The following is a 25421-nucleotide window of genomic DNA, read 5'->3' as shown; positions in this document are numbered from 1 at the left end:
AAATGGATGTTATCAACACATTTTGCGACTTAGATTTCTTAAACGTCGTGGGGCTTGATTATATCATATAGCAAATTTACAGTATAGTAAATTTGGCAGTGCAGAGCTCGAACGGAACATTTGTTCTTCAAATGGGATTACTGATTGGTAATCATTTTTTAAATGTGCTAACAAAAATATTATATTATAAACACTTAGGTTTAGAAACTCTAACACCCCATTCCCTTTTGTTTTTTTTAATGTAATTTCTGCAAGTACCCATGTCGTTTTGTGGCAATTTACAAATTTGTTACGTATGCCATATTATTACGGTTTTGAGTATTGAGTTGAATGGAATCATTCCATTTTAGTATACTTATGTTATCGTCATTTTAACGCGTACTCTTGTTTTTATATAGTATGTTTTTCCTGTCACGAGTGTTTTCCTCGTACGCGTAAAATAGTACTTTGCAGTTTATCCGTGTTTCGCGTGTTTGTAGTTCGCCAGACAGGAAAATTACTTCTCACACGATAGGATGCAAGTGGTACGTACAAACCACGAGCCAATGTAAATCCTTCATGTAACATATCCAAATGTTGATTTTGAATACAATCGGTGGAATAATTGGGCGGTTGAGCCCCCGACCATCAGGGGGCCGACCGTCCGCTCGGTATAACGACGCGATAAGTACCGAATCACCCCCTCAACAGGGGGATTATCGATATTTTTAATATTTGTTCATTATTTTATTATGTTTTAAATAACATTATATTATTATGAATAAATATCAAGAATCCGGGGGGTATTTACCATCTGAGAATCTGCCCGGGCAAAGAGGGTACCCTCGTGACCCGAAATTCCTGCCCACCGCCCTTATGTTGACATTGCCGCAATATATGTGCGCCCGGAGGGTAAGACGTCCCAGCGATAGATAGAATAATTGGGCGAACAATGACGAGGATGTTAACGATGCATATGTATAGAGACGCAGTCTTTCGTTTCCCCTTACAAAAACGCCGGTAAGTATTCGTGTATTGTAGACACGTATACATGTAAGTGCGTACCATTCGTATTCGTACCCACATGTCCGTACTCAGCGAGGTTCTCAACGTTGTACTATTGGTGTACTATTGATATGAACTAGTGATGTGATGTTGTCGGGTCGTAGGAGATTCAGTAGTATATAAGTTCGTCGTCGAGGTAGTCGGGCTTGTCGCGAGCGTACTGTTGCAGCGCGGCGATGGCCTCGCGCAGTGGCTCTGTGTCCACGCTCGGCGGCAGCTCCGGCATCAGTAGCACAGCAGGGGCGGGGCCCGCTGCTGCCGGGGCGGGGCCGGGGTTCGCTGCTGCCGGGGCGGGGCCGGGACTCGCTGCTGTCGGGGCGGGGCTGGGAGCGACGGGGGCGGGGGCGTGGCGCGCGGCGGGGGCGGGGCGCGCGGCGGGGGCGGGGCGCGCGGCCAGGTCGCGCAGCAGCAGCGCGGCGGCGGCGGGCAGCGGGTAGCGCCGCATCGGCGTCACCTCGCGGACCATCTCCACCTCCATGTCCTCTATCCTGCAATCGGAATGAGACTCCACATTATGAACGCTCTAAGTATAAGTATTCAGGTCAATGTTAATTACCGTTTGTCATACACGATCATAATACGATCCGCCTTATGGTAAGTGGCTACTGACGCTCATGGTCTTCTGCATTCCATACCCCGAAAAACGTATCGTATAAACGTCTGTCTACCTTACCATACCGTTGAAAGCGGACTACACAGCATCGCCGCACACTAGTGTTGCTGAACAGACACGTGCACTCACGTGGCGATGTAGAACTTGTTGTACGCGTTGGGGATGTAGACGGGCTCGGCCAGCAGGCGCAGCGCCAGCAGCAGCAGGTCGTCGCCGGCGTTCGGGATGCGAAATCTCGCGCGTCGGTTCAGCAGCGGTTGCTCCACTGTATATAACGTTCAAATTTATATTTAGGGCAGGGAGAAAAGAGAGTAGATACCAGATTATATGTATGTTCAAATGACAGAGGGATAGACAGCGAAGGCTTAGTAATAAGGTTTCGTATTAACCTTCAGGTACGGAACCCCTATCGCTGTAGTCGCGGGATCAGAATAGGTTTGCGGTATCCTATGCTTGTCGTAAGAGGTCGCTAAAAGAGGCTTCCGGGGTTGTGGGTGGCAACAGTAGGAGCTTAAAGTGTCTAGCAAGCGACTTCCAGAAGGATAGCGGTTTGTGTGGTCCCATATCGCTGCAATCACCAGGGGATGTCAAAGAAGCGTAAATTATTTTGCCTGCTCCCAGGGCATCGGGCCCGATAGGAGCATCGCATCGAAAGTTGAGTCCCGTCGGAGATCCCGGAATTCTCCACCACACGCTGAGGACTGCCACCGGGGGATTTTAGTGCGGTAAAAATCACATAATCGGAATCGCTCCCATGTCGTCGGGTAGCTTCGAAAATTTCCCCCTCGAAAACAAAAAAAAAAACGTATGCAATCGTAACACAATCGCTACGAGTGCAGGACGTACGGTGCAGCGGCGCGGCGGGCGCGCGCGGGTCGGGCAGCGCGGGCGCGGCGAGCGCGGCGCCGGCGGCCGACTGCAGCAGCAGCACGCGCACGTCGCCGCGCGCCAGCACGCGCCGCAGCCACTCCGCCGGCGCGCGCGCCGCCTCGCGCGACACCTCCGCCGAGTACACGTCCAGCACCTGCGCACGGAACGCACTGTTCATTGTCTATTTACAGTTTCACCGTCTGTGCCAATTTTCCTGAATAAAGTTTTTTTTCTTATAATATGGAGTAGCAGCCGAGCATCCAGTCCACCTGATGGTAAGTGGCTTCTGTCGCCTATAGACATTTGTAATCGACTCCAGATAGGATTGGATATTCGTACCGAAGATGCGCCGCTACCACTAATGACTAAGCCGAAACGCCAAAAGAAAGAAATCATACTTCAGTCCTGTGTCAATAATTTACATCTATTCATTGCTTTACTTTACAATTGTTAATTAATTCGCAGTCCGTCATTAAGCGTATTGCACGTCACTTGCCCCATTTTTAGTTAAATATTTCCATAAAATAAGGAATTATAAACTTTTAAGATATTATCTTTCTTTTATTTCATCCAAAGCGTCCTAAGGTAGGAAAATATCTAATACTACCTGGGGTTGATTACAGATGTCCATGGACGACAGTAGCCACTTATAGTCCGCATAAAACTGCATATTCGTCTGCTACTCCTATATTATAAAAAGGAGAGGTGAGTTCTCGCGATACAGCACGACAGTGACCTGGTCGACGACGGTGAGCAGCAGCGCGCGCAGGCGGGCGGCCACGCGCAGCAGCGCGGCGCAGTCGCGCGCGTACAGCAGCAGCACGCGCCGCGCGCCGCCCTCCGCCTTCGCCGGCGCTGAGGGACGCGTCCTGCAACACGTGCGATATATGCTTCACGAACTTACTTTTGAACAGTTTCACTGTCAAACTTCCATTTTTGGATTCTTTAGGAACAATGAGCATGATGACAAATTTTGAGAACCCCTTCTATAATATCGTAGATTAGTCAAGATTACTCACTCCTAACAAAAAAAGGGTAACCAGTTTTGACAATTGAAATTATCACTGTCATCTATTTTCGCGTTTGAAAATATTAAAAAAATATAGTTGTTAAAGCATTTACGAATGAAACGATATTTCTCCACGCTTTTTCTTCCTTCTATAATGCTATACACTATAATTAAATCTATAACATGTTATACACTAAAATTAATTGGCAAAACGTAAAAAATCTGAATCCTTGCCTCCGATATTTAGAGACATAACTTAATATACTCACAAAGCCGAAAAGGGGTCCTGTAACGGTGTATTTCGTACTCTTATGGAAGAGTCTCTTAGAACTTCAGTAGCACTTCAAACAAGAACAGACCTCATTAATGCTATTGAATTCTTCACTAGCACTATCCAGAACGCGGCTTGGAATGCGACCCCAATAAACCAACATAACCCTATTGACCAACATATACCCACAAATATTATTGATAAAATAAGAGAGAAAAGAAAACTTCGTAAACTGTGGCAACGCAACAGGTGCCCTGACACCAAGAAAAGACTAAACTACAAAATTAAAGAACTTAAGCACATTCTTGATCAGGATCAAAACGCAGGATTCCAGGCATACCTTGAGGGCCTCGATGCTACCAGAGCAACTGATTATTCTCTCTGGAAAGCAACTCGAAACATGAAACAACCTACAATAACATCCTCACCACTGAGAAAGCCAGATGGTTGTTGGGCAAGAAGTGACCAAGATAAAGCTAATACCTTTGCTGAGCATCTGGAAAATATATTCCAACCTCATCCATATGAAGGCACCCCAGAACATGAGAGGGAAGTGACAGAATGTGTGAAAGCAACTGACTCAGATGAAGTCCTACCAATTAGATTTACAACAAAGGAAGTCAAAAGAGCAATACAAAAAGCCAACCCAAAGAAGGCCCCAGGATATGACCTGATTACCAATAAAGTCCTACAAGAACTTCCTGAATCAGGTATTGCATTAATTACCGCAATTTTTAATGCGATAATTAGGCTGCAATACATACCACCACAGTGGAAAACTGCACAAATAATAATGCTGCTAAAACCAGATAAAAAACCTGAGGACCCAAAATCATACCGACCAATAAGTCTCTTGCCCATACCGTCCAAGATATTCGAAACTTTACTTCTCTCGCGGATCCATCCATTAGTTGAACAGTGTGGACTTATTCCAGACCATCAGTTTGGCTTTCGTCGAAAACATGCCACTATAGACCAAGTACACAGATTAATTAAAGAAATAGATAAATCCTTTGAAGCCAAAAAGTACTGTGCGAGTGTATTCCTCGACATATCCCAAGCTTTCGACAGAGTTTGGCATGAAGGACTTCTATTCAAAATAAAATCACTGTTCCCCAACTGCGTGTATGCAGTGCTCAAATCCTTCATAATGAATAGGCACTTCCTAGTACAAAACGGTGAAGCGCTGTCAGGCCTCTGCAGTATCAACGCAGGAGTCCCACAAGGCAGTGTACTCGGGCCGCTACTTTACCTAATTTATACTTCTGACCTACCAACATCAAATTGCATAACAACCGGAACCTTTGCCGATGATACTGCCATTTTCCATGAGGACCCTGTAGAGGCGTCAAAAACTCTACAAGACGGCCTAAATCAAATCTCAGACTGGCTCAAGAAGTGGCGAATTAGAGCTAATGAAGGCAAATCAGTCAATGTTACCTTTACCTTGAAGAGAGGTACATGTCCGGCGGTAAAACTAAATAACCTTAACATCCCACAAACAGATCATGTAAGATACTTAGGCCTACATCTTGATAAAAGACTGACATGGCAAAAGCATATTTTCACCAAACGTAAACAACTGGGTCTACAAATACGTAAACTCTATTGGCTAATAGGTCGACGATCACAACTATCCTTGAGTAATAAACTTCTTCTGTATAAAAGTATACTAAAACCAATCTGGACTTATGGCATCCAGTTATGGGGAACAGCCTCTCACTCCAATATTGAAATTCTGCAAAGATTTCAAAATAAAATGCTAAGAATGATAACCAACGCTCCATGGTACGTCACAAACGAACAACTACATCACGACCTTCAAGTCAGCACAGTAAGGCAAGAAATAGTACGACATACTAAAAACTACCAGAAGAGAATAATAAACCACCCAAACCCCTTGGCAAAGACCCTCATGAAAGAAACTCACACAATTCGTAGGCTGAAACGAAGAATGCCCCAAGACATACTTAAATGAAAATGAAATTAAAGATTGTAAAGTAGGATGTGACACAGGTCACATACCGAGCATGCCATCCTTAAACACCTACCAACCTACTACTCATTGTCCAAAGTGACAGATCGTAGTACTAAAAAAAAAAAAAAAAAAAAAAAAAAAAATGAAATAAAATGTATTTCCTGAAAAAACAAAGTTTTCCTTTAGTCAGTCATATATTTTTAATTTTTATATTTTGTTCCTTATAAGTGACATTATCAGATAAAGTAATAATGTAAGTTTATTTTTTTTAGGTCAGAATGTGTATATCGGTATCTTTTTGGCCTTTAACTTCACTTCCGATTTATTTTTTAACATGCTTACTATAACATGAAATAGGTGTCATCCATCTAACAGCTAAGCGAAGTATAACACGGGCAGGGGCGTGACTACACCATAGGAAACCCGGGGCAAATTCATTGCATGGGGCTCTAATAAATTTTCACACAAGAATACCTATCTCGGTGATTGTTTGATTTTGGCGATATTTATTTTTTAGCTGATTTAGGGTCGATATATATCTGACAGAAAATGCGTCACGTATTATCGGTCGCGTTACGCCAGAACAGACAATTATATAATAAAACATTCAACCTTTCACACCTAACCGATGATGCGTTAGTGCGTATACTTGAATACGACGTCATTTCCGTTTCCGTCAACGCATTATCAGTCGGTCGGCCAGGCGCCACGTGTATTTTGATATTTTTGACAATGCAACATCAGCAGAGATCGTTTGTGTCTCGGAACAATGATAAGCATGGAAGCTGTGCTAAAATTACAACTACGTCGCGTATAATGTATCTATTTTTACTTATGGTAGTGATAGTGCACAAAAAAGAGACATATGTAACGTTTTTTGTGTTTTATTTTTTTTTAATTTCTTGCAATTTTACGCTACTACTCACGATTTGTATCATGAAATCATAATACTTAAAAATTATGATGACGAGATCACTAATGTACTTTGATTTGATGATTTCATTTCATTTCATTTCATTGATGTTTCGATAGTACTTTTAAATTTATAAGATTATATATAAGAGGACCAAGGGTGACCATTTGACGTTTATCGTTATTATTTTAGTAACACCTTCAGATAGCAATGTTTTGTTAATGCTGTTTGACAATAATGAATAAAATATAGTTGGGTTAGTCCAGCTTCTGAGATTTGTGTAGAAACTGACAAGACGCCTAATGTGGCAGGTCTAATTCAACCGAATAGACGCGACCAATGACAAATGACGCGATCGATGATACGCTCGACGCACTTTCCGTCAGATATATACCGACCCTTAAGTCCGCTCCAAATTCTCGCGAGAATCTTGCGAGAATCTCGCGGGAACAACACGTTCCGTATAGGTTTCTCGTTTTCCACATTCTCGTTTCTAGTGCTATTCTCGCGAGAATATGGAGCGGCCTTACACATGTTCGGTGAGGTTTAAGTCGGCAGCGTCCCGGCGGGTAGGGGGGGGGGGCACCGACCTGCGCAGCCACTCGTCGGCGACGGCGCGGCGCAGCTTGCGGCGCACGTGCGCGCTGCAGCCGAGCGCGGCGGCCAGCGCGGCCGCCAGCGCCGCCGCCGCGCCCGCCGCGCCCCACAGCGCCGCGCGCCGCGCCGCGCCGCCCGCGCCGGCCTCGCGCACCGCCGGCAGCTCCACGGACAAGTCTGCGACCGTACATTGATATAGGGTCACATTTATTTCTTTATTTTTGTAGGTACTTACATAAAAAGTAAAAAAATAACGACAATGAAAAATTAATCAAACTTCACGATATTAATAATAAATCCATTTTAGAACAGTTTATTATAAAATAACACATAGCCTACAGCATAGATTAGTAAAGATTACTCCCTCCGAACGAGATAATGTAACCAGTTTTAACGATTGAAATTGTCACTGTCATCTATTTTCGTGTTTGAAAAATATTAAAAAAATGTAGTTTTTTATATCGTTTACGAAATTTCTCGAAATGAAACGATACTAATGAAACGATATTTCTCCGCACTTTTTCTTCGATTTTGTGTTTTTACACCACTTACCTGCGCATGTTAGCGTTGTTCCGCGTAAATTAACCCATGACAACCATTAAAGATATCTATACTTATCTATGTCTGCGACCAACAGTTTTGTTATTGGTTTGGACTAGCAAATCAGGGGACCTACCACCATCTTTAAAAACCATCATTGTTCAGGAAAATTTTATTTCAATTCATTTAATTATTTATAAATTGAATCGAATTATAGTATGTAATTTCAATGTATGATTAAAATAATATTGTTTTTAGGGATGGTAGTAACCGCCCAATACCCTTACCATGAGTTTTTACGTTTTGACAAATATAACTGTTTTGCTATTTGTTTACGTATTTGTCCATACAATTTCATATCAGCGTCCCTAGCGGATTGTATCAAAACTATAGTGTCAGTATCGTAACATTAAATATCTAAATTGACAAAATGACGCTTTATGTTTTGTTTCTCTTTTTTGCGAACATGTAAGGAAGACAAAAAATCATCATCACTTGAGCTCTTGCTTATTGTTACGTTTACTCAGTGGTGCGCTTTCGACAACTCATTTTACTGAAGCAAACGGAACACAATAATGGATTGAATAAACGTAACGTAAAATTGTGGGATGTTTTAATGGTAAGGGTACAACATGCTGTCCACACATGTGTGACATCTTTAATCGACCCAAAGTCGACCGAGGATGCGCCGCTACCCTCGAGAACTTAAGCTGAAATGCCTCGAAAAAGTATGCCTCCCTTCCTCTTCAAACCCCACCATAGGCACGTTTAACGCTGCTGTTGTTAGGTAGAAATAGGTGTGACAGTGGTGCCGCCGGGGTCGAACCATTGAATGTTCTACCACCTTAATACCACAACATGACAGGACGAGACCGTGCCACGACTCATGATATTCCAAATAAAACACCATCGTCACACCTAACTCTGTCTAGTGCCAGTAGTGTTCGGTGCTGCTGTGTTCCAGTTTGGAGGTCGTGAAAACGGAGACATCCTCGTCCTAAGCATTCCAACTTGGTCCACAGCCATAACGACGCATCCATCACGGTTTAAACTTTCATGAACGATAGTGGCCTCTTCCCGTTTGGTGGACTGCATGCTTCGATCTTACATCGATATTGTAATAAAGAATGGATGAATGATTAATTGCTTCACGAACATTCAATGGCATATATATCAATGCGAACTATTGACTTTTTGACAGACTTTTCGAATAAAATCGAACTTGCGTCACTCGTCAGCCCCTCGACCGACGACTCGGACAATTTTATAAAAACTCGCTCTCATAATTTTTCGCAACACCCTAAACCGAGCATCTTAAAAAATCGTTTTGTCCCTGTAATCCGGGACTAGAATAGGACTATGATATCCCCTGCCTGTCGTAAGAGGCGACTAAAAGGGGGCTTCTGGGGTTGGGGTAATTCCGGGAAGGACGACGGTGTGTGTGGCCGCATACCGTTGTAAACATCAGGTGTGTGGGAGGAGCGTAAACTGCTCCCCCAGGGAAGAGCCCGATTGGGGCATCGCGCTCGGAGGACTTTGGTTTTGTTCCATCGGCGATCCCGGAGTTCTCGCCGAGCGCCGAGGACGGCCACCGGAGGGATTTTAGTGCGGTAAAAATCCCACATAACCCGGCGTCGCTCCCACGTCGTCGGGTACCGTTTGAAGGTTTTCCCCTCGTAAACAAAAAAAAAAAGGTACTGACTGAAGGACCGGTCGGAGTTGACGAGTCCCTCGAAGAGGTCGCAGGCGACCCAGGGCGCGGCGTGCGCGAGGCGCAGCGCCAGGCGCGCGCGCGGCCGCGCCAGCCGGCACTCCACGTGCTTCAGCCGCTTGTCCACCGTCCGGCAGTCTATGCCACACTTCTGAAACACCCCGATCCATATTAAAAACGTTATTTTGGTGTATGTACCGTAGGTTCATATGCACGTAGTAAAAGGCGGTTGTTTTAATATTAAAAATAGACACTCCAATTTTATTTATATGTATAGATTAAAAGTTTTTTGAAACAAGATTCCTACAAAAGATGTTAGTAAATTTTATTTACTACATTGCAAACGTTTATTGTCATGTTCGTCCAGAATAAAATAAATGATCGGTCAACTTGAGGCGTCCGCCATATCGGATTAAGAATGACGTCACTGAGCGAATCATGCAGTAATAAGAAAATAATTATCGCTTGTTTTCGTCGCGTGCACTAATGAACAATAATTACAGGGTTTTTTTTTATTGAAATTCATTATTGCGTCCTATGAAAGTAACTTCAAAACACTTTGGTCACACTACAGAATGAAGTAAAGTGTTGAATTAGAATATCCCTTACCATTTGTCCTTCATTTTCGAATATACACACTGAGTAGTCGGTGGCTGGGATTTGGCCTAGGTGCCAATGGATCGTTACATTGTTTCTGAAATAATTGAAGTCCTCTATTAAAATCATATGGAAATAATATATGTGGTTTATTTTCTACTGTGTGTGATAATTAATTGTGAATCTCTGACCTCTCGATTGAAAAGTTAACTAGGCTATCAGTACATGATCAGTACTATGCATCTCTAGGCTTTTACATACATCATAACATAATACATAATATGCATAAAAATAATGAAACATAAAATATTTGATTAGTCTTTCAGAATGTAATTAGTTAGCATTCAAGCACAGTTTTTCCACAAAAGTTTCAGCATTACCATGTTTCAGGAGACTTGCACATATTTACTGGGTGGGTGGCAAAATTACTTTTTAGCGATTTTGCAATATTATTTTTTGGCAGGAACTCAGTTTATTTATTTAATCATTTAATTAATTAACACGAGAAATGTTTGTACGACACTAAGCGAATAGTCATACATTTTTGACATTATGTCCATTGTTCACAATGCTGTCAATCAATCAACATCATGCAAATTGAAAGAAAGAAAAAAAAATACTTTATTCAGGAAAATTGCGACACCCAGTATAATTGCAAATAGACAAAATAAATAAACAAACTGCATCAATTTAGAAAAGAATCCTTAAAAAAAATTCAAGAGTAAAATAAATGCAATACTTCTTTTCGTTTATTACACAATAAATGAGTTCATTATGACATGCTATGTGCTGCAACAAACGTGAATGGGGACAAACTCAGCGAATACCATGAGCAGGCAGACGTCTTGTCGTAACATAACTTTCTTACTCGCATTTCGTCATTGTTAAACGAAAAAAATATTTTAAAAATCATGTCCTTTTTTTTTTTTTTTTTTTCTTTTTTTTCGTGGGGAAACCCTTCATGGGTTCCTCTCAGCTGCGGGGGTAGCGGAGAGGATATGCCGGACTCCTACCGGCTAAAACCCCACGGTGTTCCTCTGGACGCCTTTTGTCGGGACCACGGGTACGCTAATAGCACTCGTCCGCGATCCCGACGGCGTTTGCCCACGTCCGGGCCCGTCTCGGTTGGGATGGAGCTGGAGCTGCTCCATCCGCTCATCTTTGAGGTGCACGCGGGAACACCGCGCGCGCCACCTCGAGGCTTAATGGTGTTTTTGACGTAGGACACCCCCGTGTCCTACGCCAATGCCTCCGTTATGGGGGTAGGAGATGGCCGTGGGGAAACCTTCGCCTACGCCCGATTTTACGGCTGCGGATTGGGAGGTCTGAGGATTTCTCTCTCTCCCGCTCCGCAGCCTCCTTCTGCGAGATTACTTCCTCGCAGAATTTGACCGCCTTCCATGACCCCGCGCTTTGACCATAGCTTTCACCACGGCCGGCAGCGAGAGGTCAGGCCCCACTGCGAAAAATCATAAGTCCTAAAAAAAGACATGCACTTTTAAGCACCCCTATGTCGGGAGTGGTAGATTAGATAGTATTGGCGTAAGAGGAAAATAGGTATTATGCTATTTCCTTCTAGTTTTTATATCTAACATGGTCGACCCCAAGTTAGGTAGGATAAAAGGTCACGAAATAAAGATTATACAAACTATCATACATAGTTATAAGGAAAATCGACATATTTGTCTGTGGATATCACTGGCAGATGATAAATAATACATCATAAACTACATCAATACCAGAAAATACAGAGGAAGTGAATATTTTGCTAGACGCTTGTGATAAGTATGTCCGAAAATTAAAAAAAATACCTACAAAAACTAAGAAAAAATATATACTATATGTAGTAATAAATTGGTTAAATATGAGTCAGACTAGCGCTTGGAGGGAAGTGTACCACCAAATAATTTAACATTTGTTGTTGTAGCGGCAATTGAAATGCAATACAATTTCAAGCGCCTATCTAGTACACAGTCCAAGAAATAGAGCCCTATGACAGATGAACAGAGTGACTCCTTTAAGGCATTCAAGCTTAGTCGACCTCAAACCTACTTTATGAACCTAATGTTACCTGGAGATGATTACAGATGTCCATGGTTAACAGTAACCACATACCATCATGTGGACTGCCTGCACAAGTGCTACTCCTATATTATAAAAAAAGAACGACCAAGAAGGCTTAATAATAGGGTACTGTTTTACAGAACTTTATTATTGTTATACACAAACAAGGAAAATTGACAAAATGATATGTGGTAATTACTATCTTTATGATAACAAGTCATATAAGTAAACATCATACATATACCCAGAATTATATTTTATATCTCTTATATATAAAATTCTCATGTCACAATATTGTTTACCGTACTTCTCCGAAACAGCTTTACCAATTTTCACTAAATTTTATATGCATATTCAGTAGGCCTGAGAATCGGCTACTATCTATTTTTCATACCACTAAGTGATAAGGGTTGTTCACCCTTAACATTTATATGGCAACACAACATTTTGCGGTGTAAGAGTCAGATGAACAAATGTACAAAAAATAAAAAATGTTTTTTTTTTCACAAAATGGTTCACAATAGTCCTTTATGAAATGGCAAAACGACATACCAGTATATTTAATAAATAAAATACTGAATGAACAAAATAATATATATATATATTTTTTTTTTTTAATCCTATAACCTAACGATTAGGCAGACGTGCTACCTGATGGAAAGTAGTCAACGCCGCCTATGGACATTTGCAACACCAGAGGAGTCGCCAATGCATCGCCGGCTTTGTATGAGAGCTCTTTTTGCACCTTTTTTGAAGAGCCCCATGTCATAGCGCTCCGGGAATACCTCAGGAGGAAGTTCATTCCACATCTTACACGTCCGCGGCAAGAACGTCCGTGCAAACCGAACCGTGGAGGACCGCCACGAGTCCAGTTGGTGTGGATGGAACTTCATCCTTCGGCGAGTGGTGCGATGGAGGAATGGTGACGTAGGCACCAGGTCAAACAGTTCCTCGGAACACCCACCATTGTAAAGCCGGTAGAACACACAGAGGGAACCTATGTCCCTCCGCAAACTCAAAGGTTCTAACCGATCGGAGATCACCGGGTCGTTGACGATTCGGACCGCGCGTTTCTGCACGGAGTCAAGTGGGTTAAGTTGGTATTGGGGCGCCCCTGCCCAGAGATGTGAGCAGTACTCCATGTGGGGTCTCACTTGCGCCTTGTAAAGCAGAAGGAGTTGCCCCGCGCTGAAGTACCGCTTCGCTCTGTTCAAGACGCCCAGTTTTCTTGATGCCAACTTCGCCTTAACATCCAAATGACCCCGGTACTGCACGTCACACGATATGTCAACTCCCAGGATCCCCACACTTTTACCAATGGTGAGCGGGATACCTTGGAACCGTGGCGCTATGACGAATGGGGTTTTTTTAGCGGTAAACGCGCAGACTTGTGTCTTCGTGGGGTTAAACTCAACAAGGTTAAGTCGACCCCATGTCGAGACCTGCTCCAGAGAGTCCTCGATTTCAGACACAAGTCGGATTCTGCTTTCTTCCACGAGAGTCCGAGAGGTATTTGCGCGGCCTGTATACGTAGCGTCTCCCGTACTATCATCTGCATAGCAATGTATGTTACCTACTTGTTGCAACATATCATTGATATGCAGAATGAATAGTGTGGGAGATAGGACTGAGCCCTGGGGCACGCCAGCGTTTACAGGTTTCGTATCAGAGCAGCATCCGTCGACGACGACTTTGATGTGCCGCTCCGACAGAAAGCTGGTTACCCATACGCATAACCTCTCAGGAAGACCGTAAGATGGAAGCTTCGCGAGAAGGGCTCTATGCCAGACCCGGTCAAAGGCCTTCGCGATATCCAGGCTAACCGCCAATGCCTCACCATTGCTCTCAATGGCTTGCGCCCATCGGTGTGTGAGATAGACTAGAAGGTCACCAGCTGAACGGCCCTTGCGAAAACCATATTGATGATCGCTGATCAGCTGGTGATCCTCGAGGTACCTCAGGAGCTGTGTGTTTATAACACGCTCCATCACCTTTGAGAGCAGGGAGGTTATCGCTATAGGCCTGTAGTTGGCCGGGTCACTGCGATCACCCTTTTTAGGGATCGGATGTACAAGAGCAACCTTCCACGAAGACGGTACTTGTCCTGTGGTGTAGGAAAGCGAGAATAAGCGCGTTAAGATGGGAGTCAACTCGGGAGCACACGTCCTCAGCACCACCGCGGGGATTTCGTCCGGCCCACTCGACTTCTTGACATCAAGAGACAATAGAGCTCGCCTTACAGCTTTCTGTGTAAACCGTATATTAGGCATAGAGCTCTCACACCGCGGGATGGTAGGCGGTGTGGCTCCTCGGTCGTCGAGAGTCGAGTTTGAGGCAAAGAGGGTACCCAGAAGGTCGGCTTTCCCCTTTGCCGTATGGGCCAGAGAATCATCTGGTTTCCGCAGGGGCGGTAGTGAAGATTGACAGAAATTACCCTCGACAGCTTTGGCCAGCGACCAGAAGGCTCTACTCCCGGAGGGGTAACCAAGTAGCCGCTCGCCAATTCTGCCGATGTGCCTAGACTTCGCCTTAGCCATATGCTTCTTTGCTGAACGGGAGGCAGCGTTGAAAGCCGTTCGAAGCTCGGGGGTCTTCGGATCCTTGCACGCGTGCGCTGACGCCCAGGCTTGGTAGATCTCTTGCTTATGACGTGATGTCTTAGCGCAAGACCCATCAAACCAGGGCTGACTCCGCCCACCGACGGATACGACAGAGTTTGGAATAAAGCATTCCATGTCCTGCCGAATCACGTCGGCCACAGAGTCAGCGCACGTGCTAGGATCACTCGAGACGAAACATAGCTGCCTCCACGGGTATGATGCCAGGAATTCCCGTAACCCGTCCCAATCTGCTGACCTGTAGTGCCAAACTTGTCGCTTTCCAGGGGGTCCCAGGGGGTATTGTGTCGTTGTAAGCATTTATAAACATATTTTTTTATATTATTCAAAATTCTAATAGTAGGACTATATATTAATATATATTTTTTATTTTAACTACTGTATATTATCTCTATTAATAATCTGGTAAAGTTTGAAGTGGCGAATTTTCACACTATTTTTATCTCCTGTAAAATTGACAAAATGTAGATAAATTCATCTGACACTTACACTGCAATTTGCCGGGTCAGCTAGTTTTGCATATAATTCTGAAAGGAGTAAAAATAACATTTTATCTCCATTGCTAGCTATGTCTAGATGATGTTGATAAAATGGAATTTAAAGTGCATACACTCTTACAATACAATCTTAGTTTTGTTTGTTGAATCATGTCAGTGGCAGGTACTGCTATTATTTCATATTTTTTTCATACAACACAAATGAAATGAACGGATAGAAAGCGGTTTTGTGTTTACAGTTTTTTATTGATTTTCTCCTGTCTATACTGCATCATTATTGTAACTGTTTCTAATGGCTTGTAGAATAATTCATTCATAAATAAAATAAATATTCAAAGTATACTTACCCTTCCTCTGTTAGATCAGCAATTGTTGCACTCTTGAGGAAGTACTCTTGGCTATAGTTATTGATCACATATTTAGCAATGGTATAGGGATCGCCTGATGTTATGGTGTCTGTGGTGGTATCCTCATCCACACTTGTCTGGATTATGTAGCATGTGTCATTGAATATAAGGTCAAAGTTCTTTAACAAACACACCTGAAATTATAATTAATTTTATATAAACTTATGGCAAAATACACATTGTAACAAATCAAGTACAGAACTGCTTTTTGGAGTATATTGTGTAGAGATATAGTTGGCATAGTCCAATAATATAAAACAATATAACCAACCTGAGTTAGTGTAAGAGCTGCAGTAATTACTTAACATCAAAGTAGATTATATAAAATGGTGTTTATTTTAATTTTAAGTAAATATAATAAGATCAGCATAGTATTAAAATAATAAGTAATTTATGACTAACTATTTTAGCTCTAACACTTTGTAAAAGATACATAAATTTATATAACTCTTAGTGTATGTGTTATTCTGATGTACAAAGTATATTATTGGAAAGTTAAATTCATATCCATTTAGCAGTTTTTGCTAAAGTAGCCACAATTCCATCCATCCTCACAAACTTGCAACTAAAATATTGGTAAAAATCAATAAGACCAATAATAAGATAGCCTTAAATAATAAGAAGTAGGATGCCCAAAATAAGTTTGTTTTAATATAGCATTGATTAAATAAGACCTTCATAACTTTTGTAAGTGATATAATTCTTGTGATATTTATTTTTAAGCTTGAAAGTGGTGCTATTAACAAGGATAGAAATGGAATGTGAAATACATGTCAGGAGTTATTCAAGTATAACATTTGTAGCATTTCAGTAATTTTTAACTCTCTACCTTTTAGATAGATAGATAGATAGATAGATAGATTATTTATTTCAAGAACTTAAGCAACAACAACAAATTATAACACACAATAAACAATGAAATCCAAAAATACACATATGGAAACACAAACTAATTATGAACTTATTGACTAAATTTTCTTAAGAAATAAAATTACACAATATATAAAAAAAAAAAAACTGAAAATAATAAAGTAAATTAAAAAATAAAAACAAACAAAACACATAATCGAGTGTTGCAGCTAAAGTCTGTGAAAAAGGTTCCGGAGCTCAGAAAAAAACCGAGATTGGATCTCGGCAACTGATTTTCAGCCCGGACCATATGCGAACGTTGCTCGGAAGGCTGTGCAGTATACATAGTGCCAAGTGTTGTAAACGGGAGAAAAAAAGAAAAAATTCTTCTACCCTTTTTTTTATTAATTTTATATTAACCTACTATAAACATTGTGATGCTCAATAAGTGCCGTTTTGTGTTACAAAAGTGAACTAATATTAAGAAAATTACGATTACGTGTAAGAACGAGTATGTTAAACGAAAAGTTAGTATATCTGTTATCTAAGTTCTATTAGAGTATTTAATTTAACCTTGTATTACATGTAGTTTAATTTTTAAGGTGCCGAAGCGTAAGGAAGGATGCTGGAACATGCTATACGCGAATAATAAAGTATAACCTACAATTGAACAAATTACCGTCGGCTACCTAGCTGCTGGAAATCAGGAGTTTAGGAACAACGCCAACCACTCATTAGCAACACAGAATAGGTAGTAGAGTAACTTTTCTGTGTTAAATATAAGTAAAACTCTTCCCCGTCATATGCCTAAATAAACAATTGATTAGATTGCTAGATTAAAACTTGCTAAATTTCGTGAATAAATCAGATACCTAATATATAAAATTCTCATGTCACAGTTTTCGTTGCCATACTCCTCCGAAACGGCTTGACCGATTTTGATGAAATTTTTTGTGCTTATCCGGTATCTATGTGAATCGGCCAACATCTATTTTTCATCCCCCTAAATGTTAGGGGTAGTACAACCCTAATTTTTTTTTTTATTTATATGGCAATACAACGTTTGCTGGGTCAGCTAGTAATAATATATATTTGTGAATCAAATTACCCTAATCGCTTCCCGGATCAGACTAATTCATGAGTAGTAAGATTGTGATAGGCCAGTATCTTTAGGTTATCAATTTATTGATGTAATAAACTACAATAAAATTGTGGGATTCAAATGAATACTTACATTTGTACAATTTTTGTCCTTTTGAATTTCCTCTTCATAGAACGAATGTCCTAGCGGGAACGGTTTGTATCGAAGTCGCATTTCGGAGCACTTAGAAGGTGCAAGGTGCAGATCATACTTAATTTTGACTTTCCAAGTGGCCTGTGACCACATGCTTGCTTCAGTGCACCATTTCAGGCGGTAGCGACCTTCCACATACTCTTTTACCTCCTCAAAGACGAGGCCATTACTCTCGTCGGCCTCTCTACACCTTGTTTCAGCATTCGCATAGCCACACAACACCAAAATCATAAACAATAATAACATCGCGACTAAGCTCGCTATTTGATCTCGAACATCACTAACACGATATTGTAAGTATACACCGTATTTCTATTTATCAGAGTAATACACAGACGCAAATGGAAAACCTCGGTTGTAATATTAACTACCTAAAGTAAAGGTTATCAACTTCGGGTTATTATATGAATTTATATCGCAATTTCCCGTACTATGTCCAACACCAATATTTACCCCAAGTACATATCTTCATGGCACATATTAAATTAAATCATATTCCATCTTATGTAAATAATAAAAGTAATCTCTGTAGTAATTTCAGCCAATAGAACGACTAAACGTGAACAATCCGATTACAACTTTCACATTCAGGATATTTATATTAGACTAGAAGTACTTTTCGTGAATCATATTACGTATTGATCTCATACTCTTAAACTCTTTACGAAACGAAATAGTGTGTTAATAACGTTGTGTACGTTAGTAAATTATTAACAAAACAAGTTTGCTAATGGTACACAATCTATTAATATTTTATAGACATTTCCAATAAAAACAAAAATATACATTTTTTAATATAGTGTTTAACAGCCTTGCCTTCTTACCTTTCAGACAAACTTTATTTAATTGGGTACTTGTCAGTTATAACAATAAAATATGAAATATGTTTGATATGATAGCTTATAAGTAAGCAATATTTCGTTTAATTTTTAATACACTCTAAGTATTTTTATTTCTAAAAAGACATTTTTAATTTTTGATCTGTGGGTTTCAAATTCCAAAACGGCGACGGTGGTGCTTGAAATGTCATGTGACGTCACCACACGCATAATAAACAAGACAACCGTTATATCGTTTGCTGTTAGAGTTGGTTGAATTTATGTTGGGAACCGAAATGAATCCACACTATATTAAAGCTGATAGCGTGAATCTGCTTAAAGGAGATATACAATGCAATAAATAAAAATGAATACAAAAACTTCCGTAAAATAACCTATGGAAATCACAAATAAACAACGTAAGTAAAATAAGCTTTATATTTACATTTAATCATTTCGGACAGTTAAAACATTACTTAACTGACTTCCGATAGAAGAAAGGTTGTCTTTAAGTGATTATCATGCCTTTTTAAACTATACTTCTATTCTTATGTGAACGGCTTTAAGGTTATTTATTGGTTATATTTATATTCTCAGATCTTCGCGACAGTCGTATAGTGACGACGCTATAGGGTATGTGCAGTTTAAGAGGCAGGCAAGTTTGTGTTTCATGAAAAGTAAAAGTTGTCCTGAATACAAGGTACATCAAAAGTCATGCTCAGTATCCATGCCTGTATATGAAAAGGAAAGTATTGTTAAATGTGATGACTGCCCTGCCTCCCAGGGATGCAGCAAACATGCAGTAGCATTTTTAATGTGGAGTCATAGAAAGTGAGGAACCAAAAGTTTCGAAAGTGGTCAGCACTCTGTAAAGTAAAGGAAATGGGAAATAGTAGTTCTCTACTTGAGTAACCTACCCAACAAGATGAAGGAAGGAAAATGACCATACAGTTGCTGTTATTGCACTACAGATTTCTGAAGATGACAGTGATAAAAAATATATATCTATTTATAGTTGTTACAGAAAATAATTTTAGAAATGAAAAAAGTACACACTCAAGCAGCACAAAAATTCAGCTCAGCAAGAGCTTCAATATACAAGAAAATAACAATTATTGTAAATAAAACATATAATGATAAATATATACAATAGTTCTACGGTGTGTACTCAATAATAGACCCATATAAACCTAACAAACAAAGAACCGACTTTCTTAATAAAATATTAATATTAGCAAATCATGTATTTTTTGTTTATTTTTTGTTTTTTTATTTGTTTATTTGGTTTATATGGTTCTATTAGTGAGTTCACACAGTAGAACTTTTGTATATATTTATCATATGTTACAGTTACAATAATTACTACAGATCACCTAAGCTAAATTTTTGTGCTGCTTGCGTGTCTGCTTTTCTTCATTACTAAAATATTTTCCGTAACAAATGGATATATATTTTTATCACTGTCATTTTCAGAATTAAATTGTAATGCAATAATAGGAACTGTATGGTCACTTTTTTTCCTTCATCTTGTTGGGTAGGTTACGCAAGTAAAGAAGTACTATTTCCCGTGTACTTTACTTTATGTATTTTAGACTGGTGCCCACTTTCGAAACTTTTGGCTCCTCACTTCTTCTAGGCAGGACAGTCATCACATTTTCATTTTCATTGATGTACCTTGTGTTCAGGACAACTTTTACTTTTCATGAAACACAAACTTGCCTTCCTCTTAAACTGCACATACTCTATAACGTCGTCACCATACGATTGTCGGGAAGATCTGTAAATATATATATAACCAATTAATAACCTTAAAATAGTTGACATAAGAATATAAGTATATTTAAAAAAATCTTAATAATTACTTGAAGACAACCTTTCTTCTGTCTGAAGTCAGTTAAGAAATGTTTTAATTGTCCGATATGATTAAATGTAAATATAAAGAATGTTTTACTTACGTTGTTTATTTGATATTTCCATAGGTTATCTCACGGAAGTTTTTGTATCCATTTCGATTTATTGCACTGCATATATGGATCTTCCTTAAGCAGGTTCACGCTATCAGCTTTAATATAGTATGGCTTCATTTCGGTTCACAACATAAATTCAACCAACTCTAACAGCAAACGATTTAATTATTATTTGTCTTGTTTGGTTTCGATGTAGTGACGTCACATGACATTTGAGGCAGCACTGTCGCCGTTTTGGGATTTAAAATCCACAGATAAAAAATCGAAAATTTCTTTTTAAAAATTAAAATACTTAGAACGTATTAAAAATAAACGAAATACTGCATAATTTATGTTTACTTATAAGCTATCATATCCAACATATTTCATATTTTATTGTTATAACTGTCAAGTACCCAATTACGTTTTCTAACAAGAATAATAACGTTCTAACGAAACCAGTTTTGACAATTTAAATAGTTGCGTAAAAAGTTTTGCCACGTCTCCGTGCTAAAATGTCCCTAAAATATTTAAATAATTATTTATTTACTATAAAATTTACGCAGTATAAGTTATTTATTCGTAAATTTTCTCTAAAAATATTTTTATTTGTCAAGATTTCAAAAAAAGAACTTACAAATAAGCCGTTTGTGGCTTCATTCAATTTCAAGGCGACGAAGTATCTTTACTAATCTATGCATTTTAGGGACATTTTAGAACGCAGACGTGGCACCATTTTATTTACGCAACAATTTCAATTCCAAGAAACTGGTTTCCTCTCTTAGTTAGGAGTGATCAATCCGTGTATTTTAGAGAACATAGTGTCCTTACGTAAATGGCTACGTAAGAGCCAGTCCACACGGCGCGTTGCGTTGCGTTTAATGATGTGCCGAGTCGGCCATTTTTGGTATTCGAGTACTTTAGTACTCATATAAAAAAGAATCGAGTCAGTCCTCGAGTCCAAAGTATTCACAAAGTACTCGAGTACTTTGCAACATACAGTCCAATAGCACGACAGAGCAAAAAAAAAAAAATTAAACAAGTTTTTACTTGTACGAGTAGTAGTTGTAGTGTACGAGTATCGTCAGTATTCGAGTATCACTGGTACTCGAGTATCACTATTGGTACTCGAGTATGCGAGTTTATGTAAGTACTCGAGTACTGACTCGAGTTGACCTAACTCGGCACATCTCTAGTTGCGTTGCGTCGTCTCAACGCAAAGGTTTTGACGCATAGCCGCATGCGTATCCACGCATATCGTGTTTTTTTTTTTTTTTAATTATAATAGTAGCAGACGAGCATGCAGTCCACCTGATGGTAAGTGGCTACTGCCGCCCATGGACATCTGTAATCAACCCCAGATAAGATTAGATATTCCTACCTGAGGTCACCACAGATGCGCCGCTACCCCTGAGGACTAAGCTGGAACGCCTCGGAAAAGTCTGTCTCCCTTACCACACCCTTCAAACCGGAACACAGCAGCGCCTAACACTGCTGTTATTAGGTAGAAATAGGTGTGGCGGTGGTGACGCCGGAGTCCAACCACAAAGGGTTCTACCACCTTCATACGACGTAGTCGTAACGCTCCGTCATCGAAACGGCGACGCACCGTTGCGGCGAGCATTTTAAGTAATTGTCGTAGTCATTCTATAGAAAGCATGGATCGGAAAAGACTTCTGGCATTGCTGCTATTACTACGTCAACGTCAAAATACGTAAAAATAAGCAAAATCAAAATAAGCATAAACAACTGAACGCTGCCGCTCCGGCGACGTAAGTACTCCCCCGACCGCTTCGTCTCGGGCGCTGCAGTTAAGCCGCGTATGCGCTGCGTCGACGTAGCGCATCGTGTAGACTATAAAGTATAATTATTAGTATGTAAAACGACGCAGCGACAGCGCTACGTCGACGCAACGCACCGTGTGGACCGGCTCTAATTAACTATTTTATGAATACAATTATTCAAAATCGACACTTATTATTTTCCAATCGGACCTTTCCATTAAAAGGCCGTTTCAATCATTATGTAGGCTGTACTTACGTAATATGTATATTACTATCATAAATATACAAATATATTTTATTAACCGACTTCAAAAAGGAGGAGGTTATCAATTCGGCCGGTATCTTTTTTTTTTTTTTTTTTTTTTTTTTTATGTATGTACAGCAATTACTCCGCCGTTAGTGGACCGATTTTAATAATTCTTTTTTTATTGTGTAGAGACGAGCTGCGAGTTGGTCCCATTTAAATATGGTTAGGATCCATCGATTGGTTCTGGAGAAAAAGAGGGGAACTCCTCCACCCATGTAAATATAACAGCCATAACTTCGCCGTTTATGAACCTATTTTAATGCCTTTAATTTCGTGTGTGGACAATTGCTACAAGTTGGTCCCATTTAAATATGATGAGGATCAGAGTGGGTTCTGGAGGCAAAATATGTAACTCCTCAACTGATGGGTATAATTGAGTTTTGTTTGAAGATATTTGGTGTAGGTTCTAATGAAATTGAAAAACCAGTTTATCTTTGACTATTTAAGGGTCTGATAATGTGGCTCGGAGTCAAAATATGTAACTCCTCAACCGATGGGAATAATGGAGTTGTGTTTGAAGATATTTGATGTACGTTCTAATGAAATTACAAAGCCAGTTCATCATTGACTATTTAAGGGTCTGATAATGTGGCTCGGAGTCAAAATATGTAACTCCTCAACCGATGGGAATAATTGAGTTGTGTTTGAAGATATTTGGTGTAGGTTCTAATGAAATTACAAAGCCAGTTCATCATTGACTATTTAAGGGTCTGCTAATGTGGCTCGGAGACAAAATATGTAACTCCTCAACCGATGGGAATAATTGAGTTGTGTTTGAAGATATTTGGTGTAGGTTCTAATGAAATTGAAAAACCAGTTTATCTTTGACTATTTAAGGGTCTGATAATGTGGCTCGGAGTCAAAATATGTAACTCCTCAACCGATGGGAATAATTGACTTGTGTTTGAAGATATTTGGTGTAGGTTCTAATGAAATTGCGAGGCCAGTTTATCATTGACTATTTGAGGATCTGATAATGTGGCTCGGAGACAAAATATGTAACTCCTCAACCAATGGGAATAATTGAGTTGTGTTTGAAGATATTTGCTGTAGGTTCTAATGAAATTGCAAAGCCAGTTCATCATTGACTATTTAGTTAGGTTAGGTTGGAACATATAAGACAATATAAAACTAAGCGAGCAGGGCGCGGCAGCGCCCTGCGAGCGGGCGGTTCCAATCAATGTAAATTCAGACCTTACCTTAATTCGTGATCTCGTTTATACAATTTTATATTGTATTAATATAAATGTTATTATGTCATCACTAAAAAGGGTGAAAAAATTTTTTTAACAAAAAATACAACCGACTTCTATGTCACTACAAAGTAAAAAATAATTCAAATAAATGTTGGTTTAGTACATATTTCTGAAGTCGGCGCTCAATATATTTCGTTGGATAACGATGTCAACAGCGTATCTAATATGAGCGTATCAATATATTTCGTTGGATAACGATGTCAACAGCGTATCTAATATGAGCGCCGACTTCAGAAATATGTACTAAACCAACATTTATTTGAATTATTTTTTACTTTGTAGTGACATAGAAGTCGGTTGTATTTTTTGTTAAAAATTTTTTTTCATTACAAGTTCGATTTCTGGTGCCCCGATAGGAGATTCATTGTTAATTTATGAATATAATAGTTAATGTTCAATTAATTACAATGTAACTATTTTATTTGTAATGTAAAATATTAACTTGGAACAAACAAATTGAGTACACTGTTGACAAGATTAGAAAAGTCATATGGATTTTTAGAAGACTTAGATGCGTCGCTGATAACAACATCCTTATTTCCACGTACAAAGCACTTGCCCAATCCGTGCTAAGTTACTGTATTACTGTGTGGGGTGGCGCGGCCAAATCTCATTTAATAACCCTCGAAAGGGCTCAGAGAGCGCTACTGAAGGTAATGTTCTTTAAACCTATTAGATTTTCAACGCATGAACTACACACATTTTACAAAATTTTAACAACTCGCCAACTTTATATTTTAAAAAGCATTATCAAAATCCACAAAACCTTACCGTATACTGCTCCTCCGACACTAAGACGCAGAAATCCACCTGGCCTTAACATTATACACAATAAAACTAAATTTAAAAATAATCAATTTGCAAGTAAATCGCGGCGCATATATAATAAACTAAATCGCAGACTAAATATTTATCCCCTTACTTGTGTCGAACTTAAAAATACTCTAACAAAAACTCTTCTATCCCTTAATTATGAGGAAACAGAAATTCTTATCTCTTAGTTACTTACTCTCGCGCATGCACGTACACGTACACACACCCACTCACACGTTCGCACACTCTCACACATACACACACACACACACCCCTACACACACACACACACACACACACACGCACCCACACACACGCACCCACAACACACACACACACACGCACACCTTCACGTACACATACCCTCTCACACGCTTTTATAATATACCTTAACTCCATTGTAACCTTTCATTTTTTTGTCGACTAAGATTAAATTTCAAATTGTTTATATCGCCTTGTTTGGAAGAGCGGGGTACCCAGTAACACAGGTTTTTCAACCCAGTACAGGGGCCCTTGCCACTTGTTTTGTAGACACCATTTGAAAGCAATAAACTATTTTTATTTTATTTTATTTATTTATTTTAAGTATTAATTTATGTCAGAAACTATAAACATGGTCGTCGAA

At 39.8% G+C, this 25421-nt stretch overlaps 1 protein-coding gene across 1 annotated transcript; it reads right to left on the bottom strand.

The window, feature by feature from the left end:
* Positions 1-1153: 1153 nt before the first annotated feature.
* Positions 1154-18641, bottom strand: LOC140749411 (uncharacterized). Its single transcript, XM_073082442.1, has 9 exons — positions 17813-18641; positions 15670-15863; positions 10156-10240; positions 9538-9697; positions 7289-7472; positions 3264-3396; positions 2504-2681; positions 1787-1922; positions 1154-1532 (listed from the first exon to the last, which is right to left on the bottom strand). The coding sequence occupies exons 1-9, from the start codon at positions 18116-18118 to the stop codon at positions 1154-1156; spliced, it is 1755 nt and encodes a 584-aa protein (XP_072938543.1). The 5' UTR covers positions 18119-18641.
* Between the last annotated feature and the right edge of the window lie 6780 nt (positions 18642-25421).

Source organism: Epargyreus clarus, unplaced genomic scaffold, assembly GCF_041222505.1.
Source record: "Epargyreus clarus isolate Ecla_fem2 unplaced genomic scaffold, WU_Ecla_fem_2.2 ptg000018l, whole genome shotgun sequence".
NCBI classification, from domain to species: Eukaryota; Metazoa; Arthropoda; class Insecta; order Lepidoptera; family Hesperiidae; genus Epargyreus; species Epargyreus clarus.
This window is presented reverse-complemented; position numbering and strand designations above follow the sequence as displayed.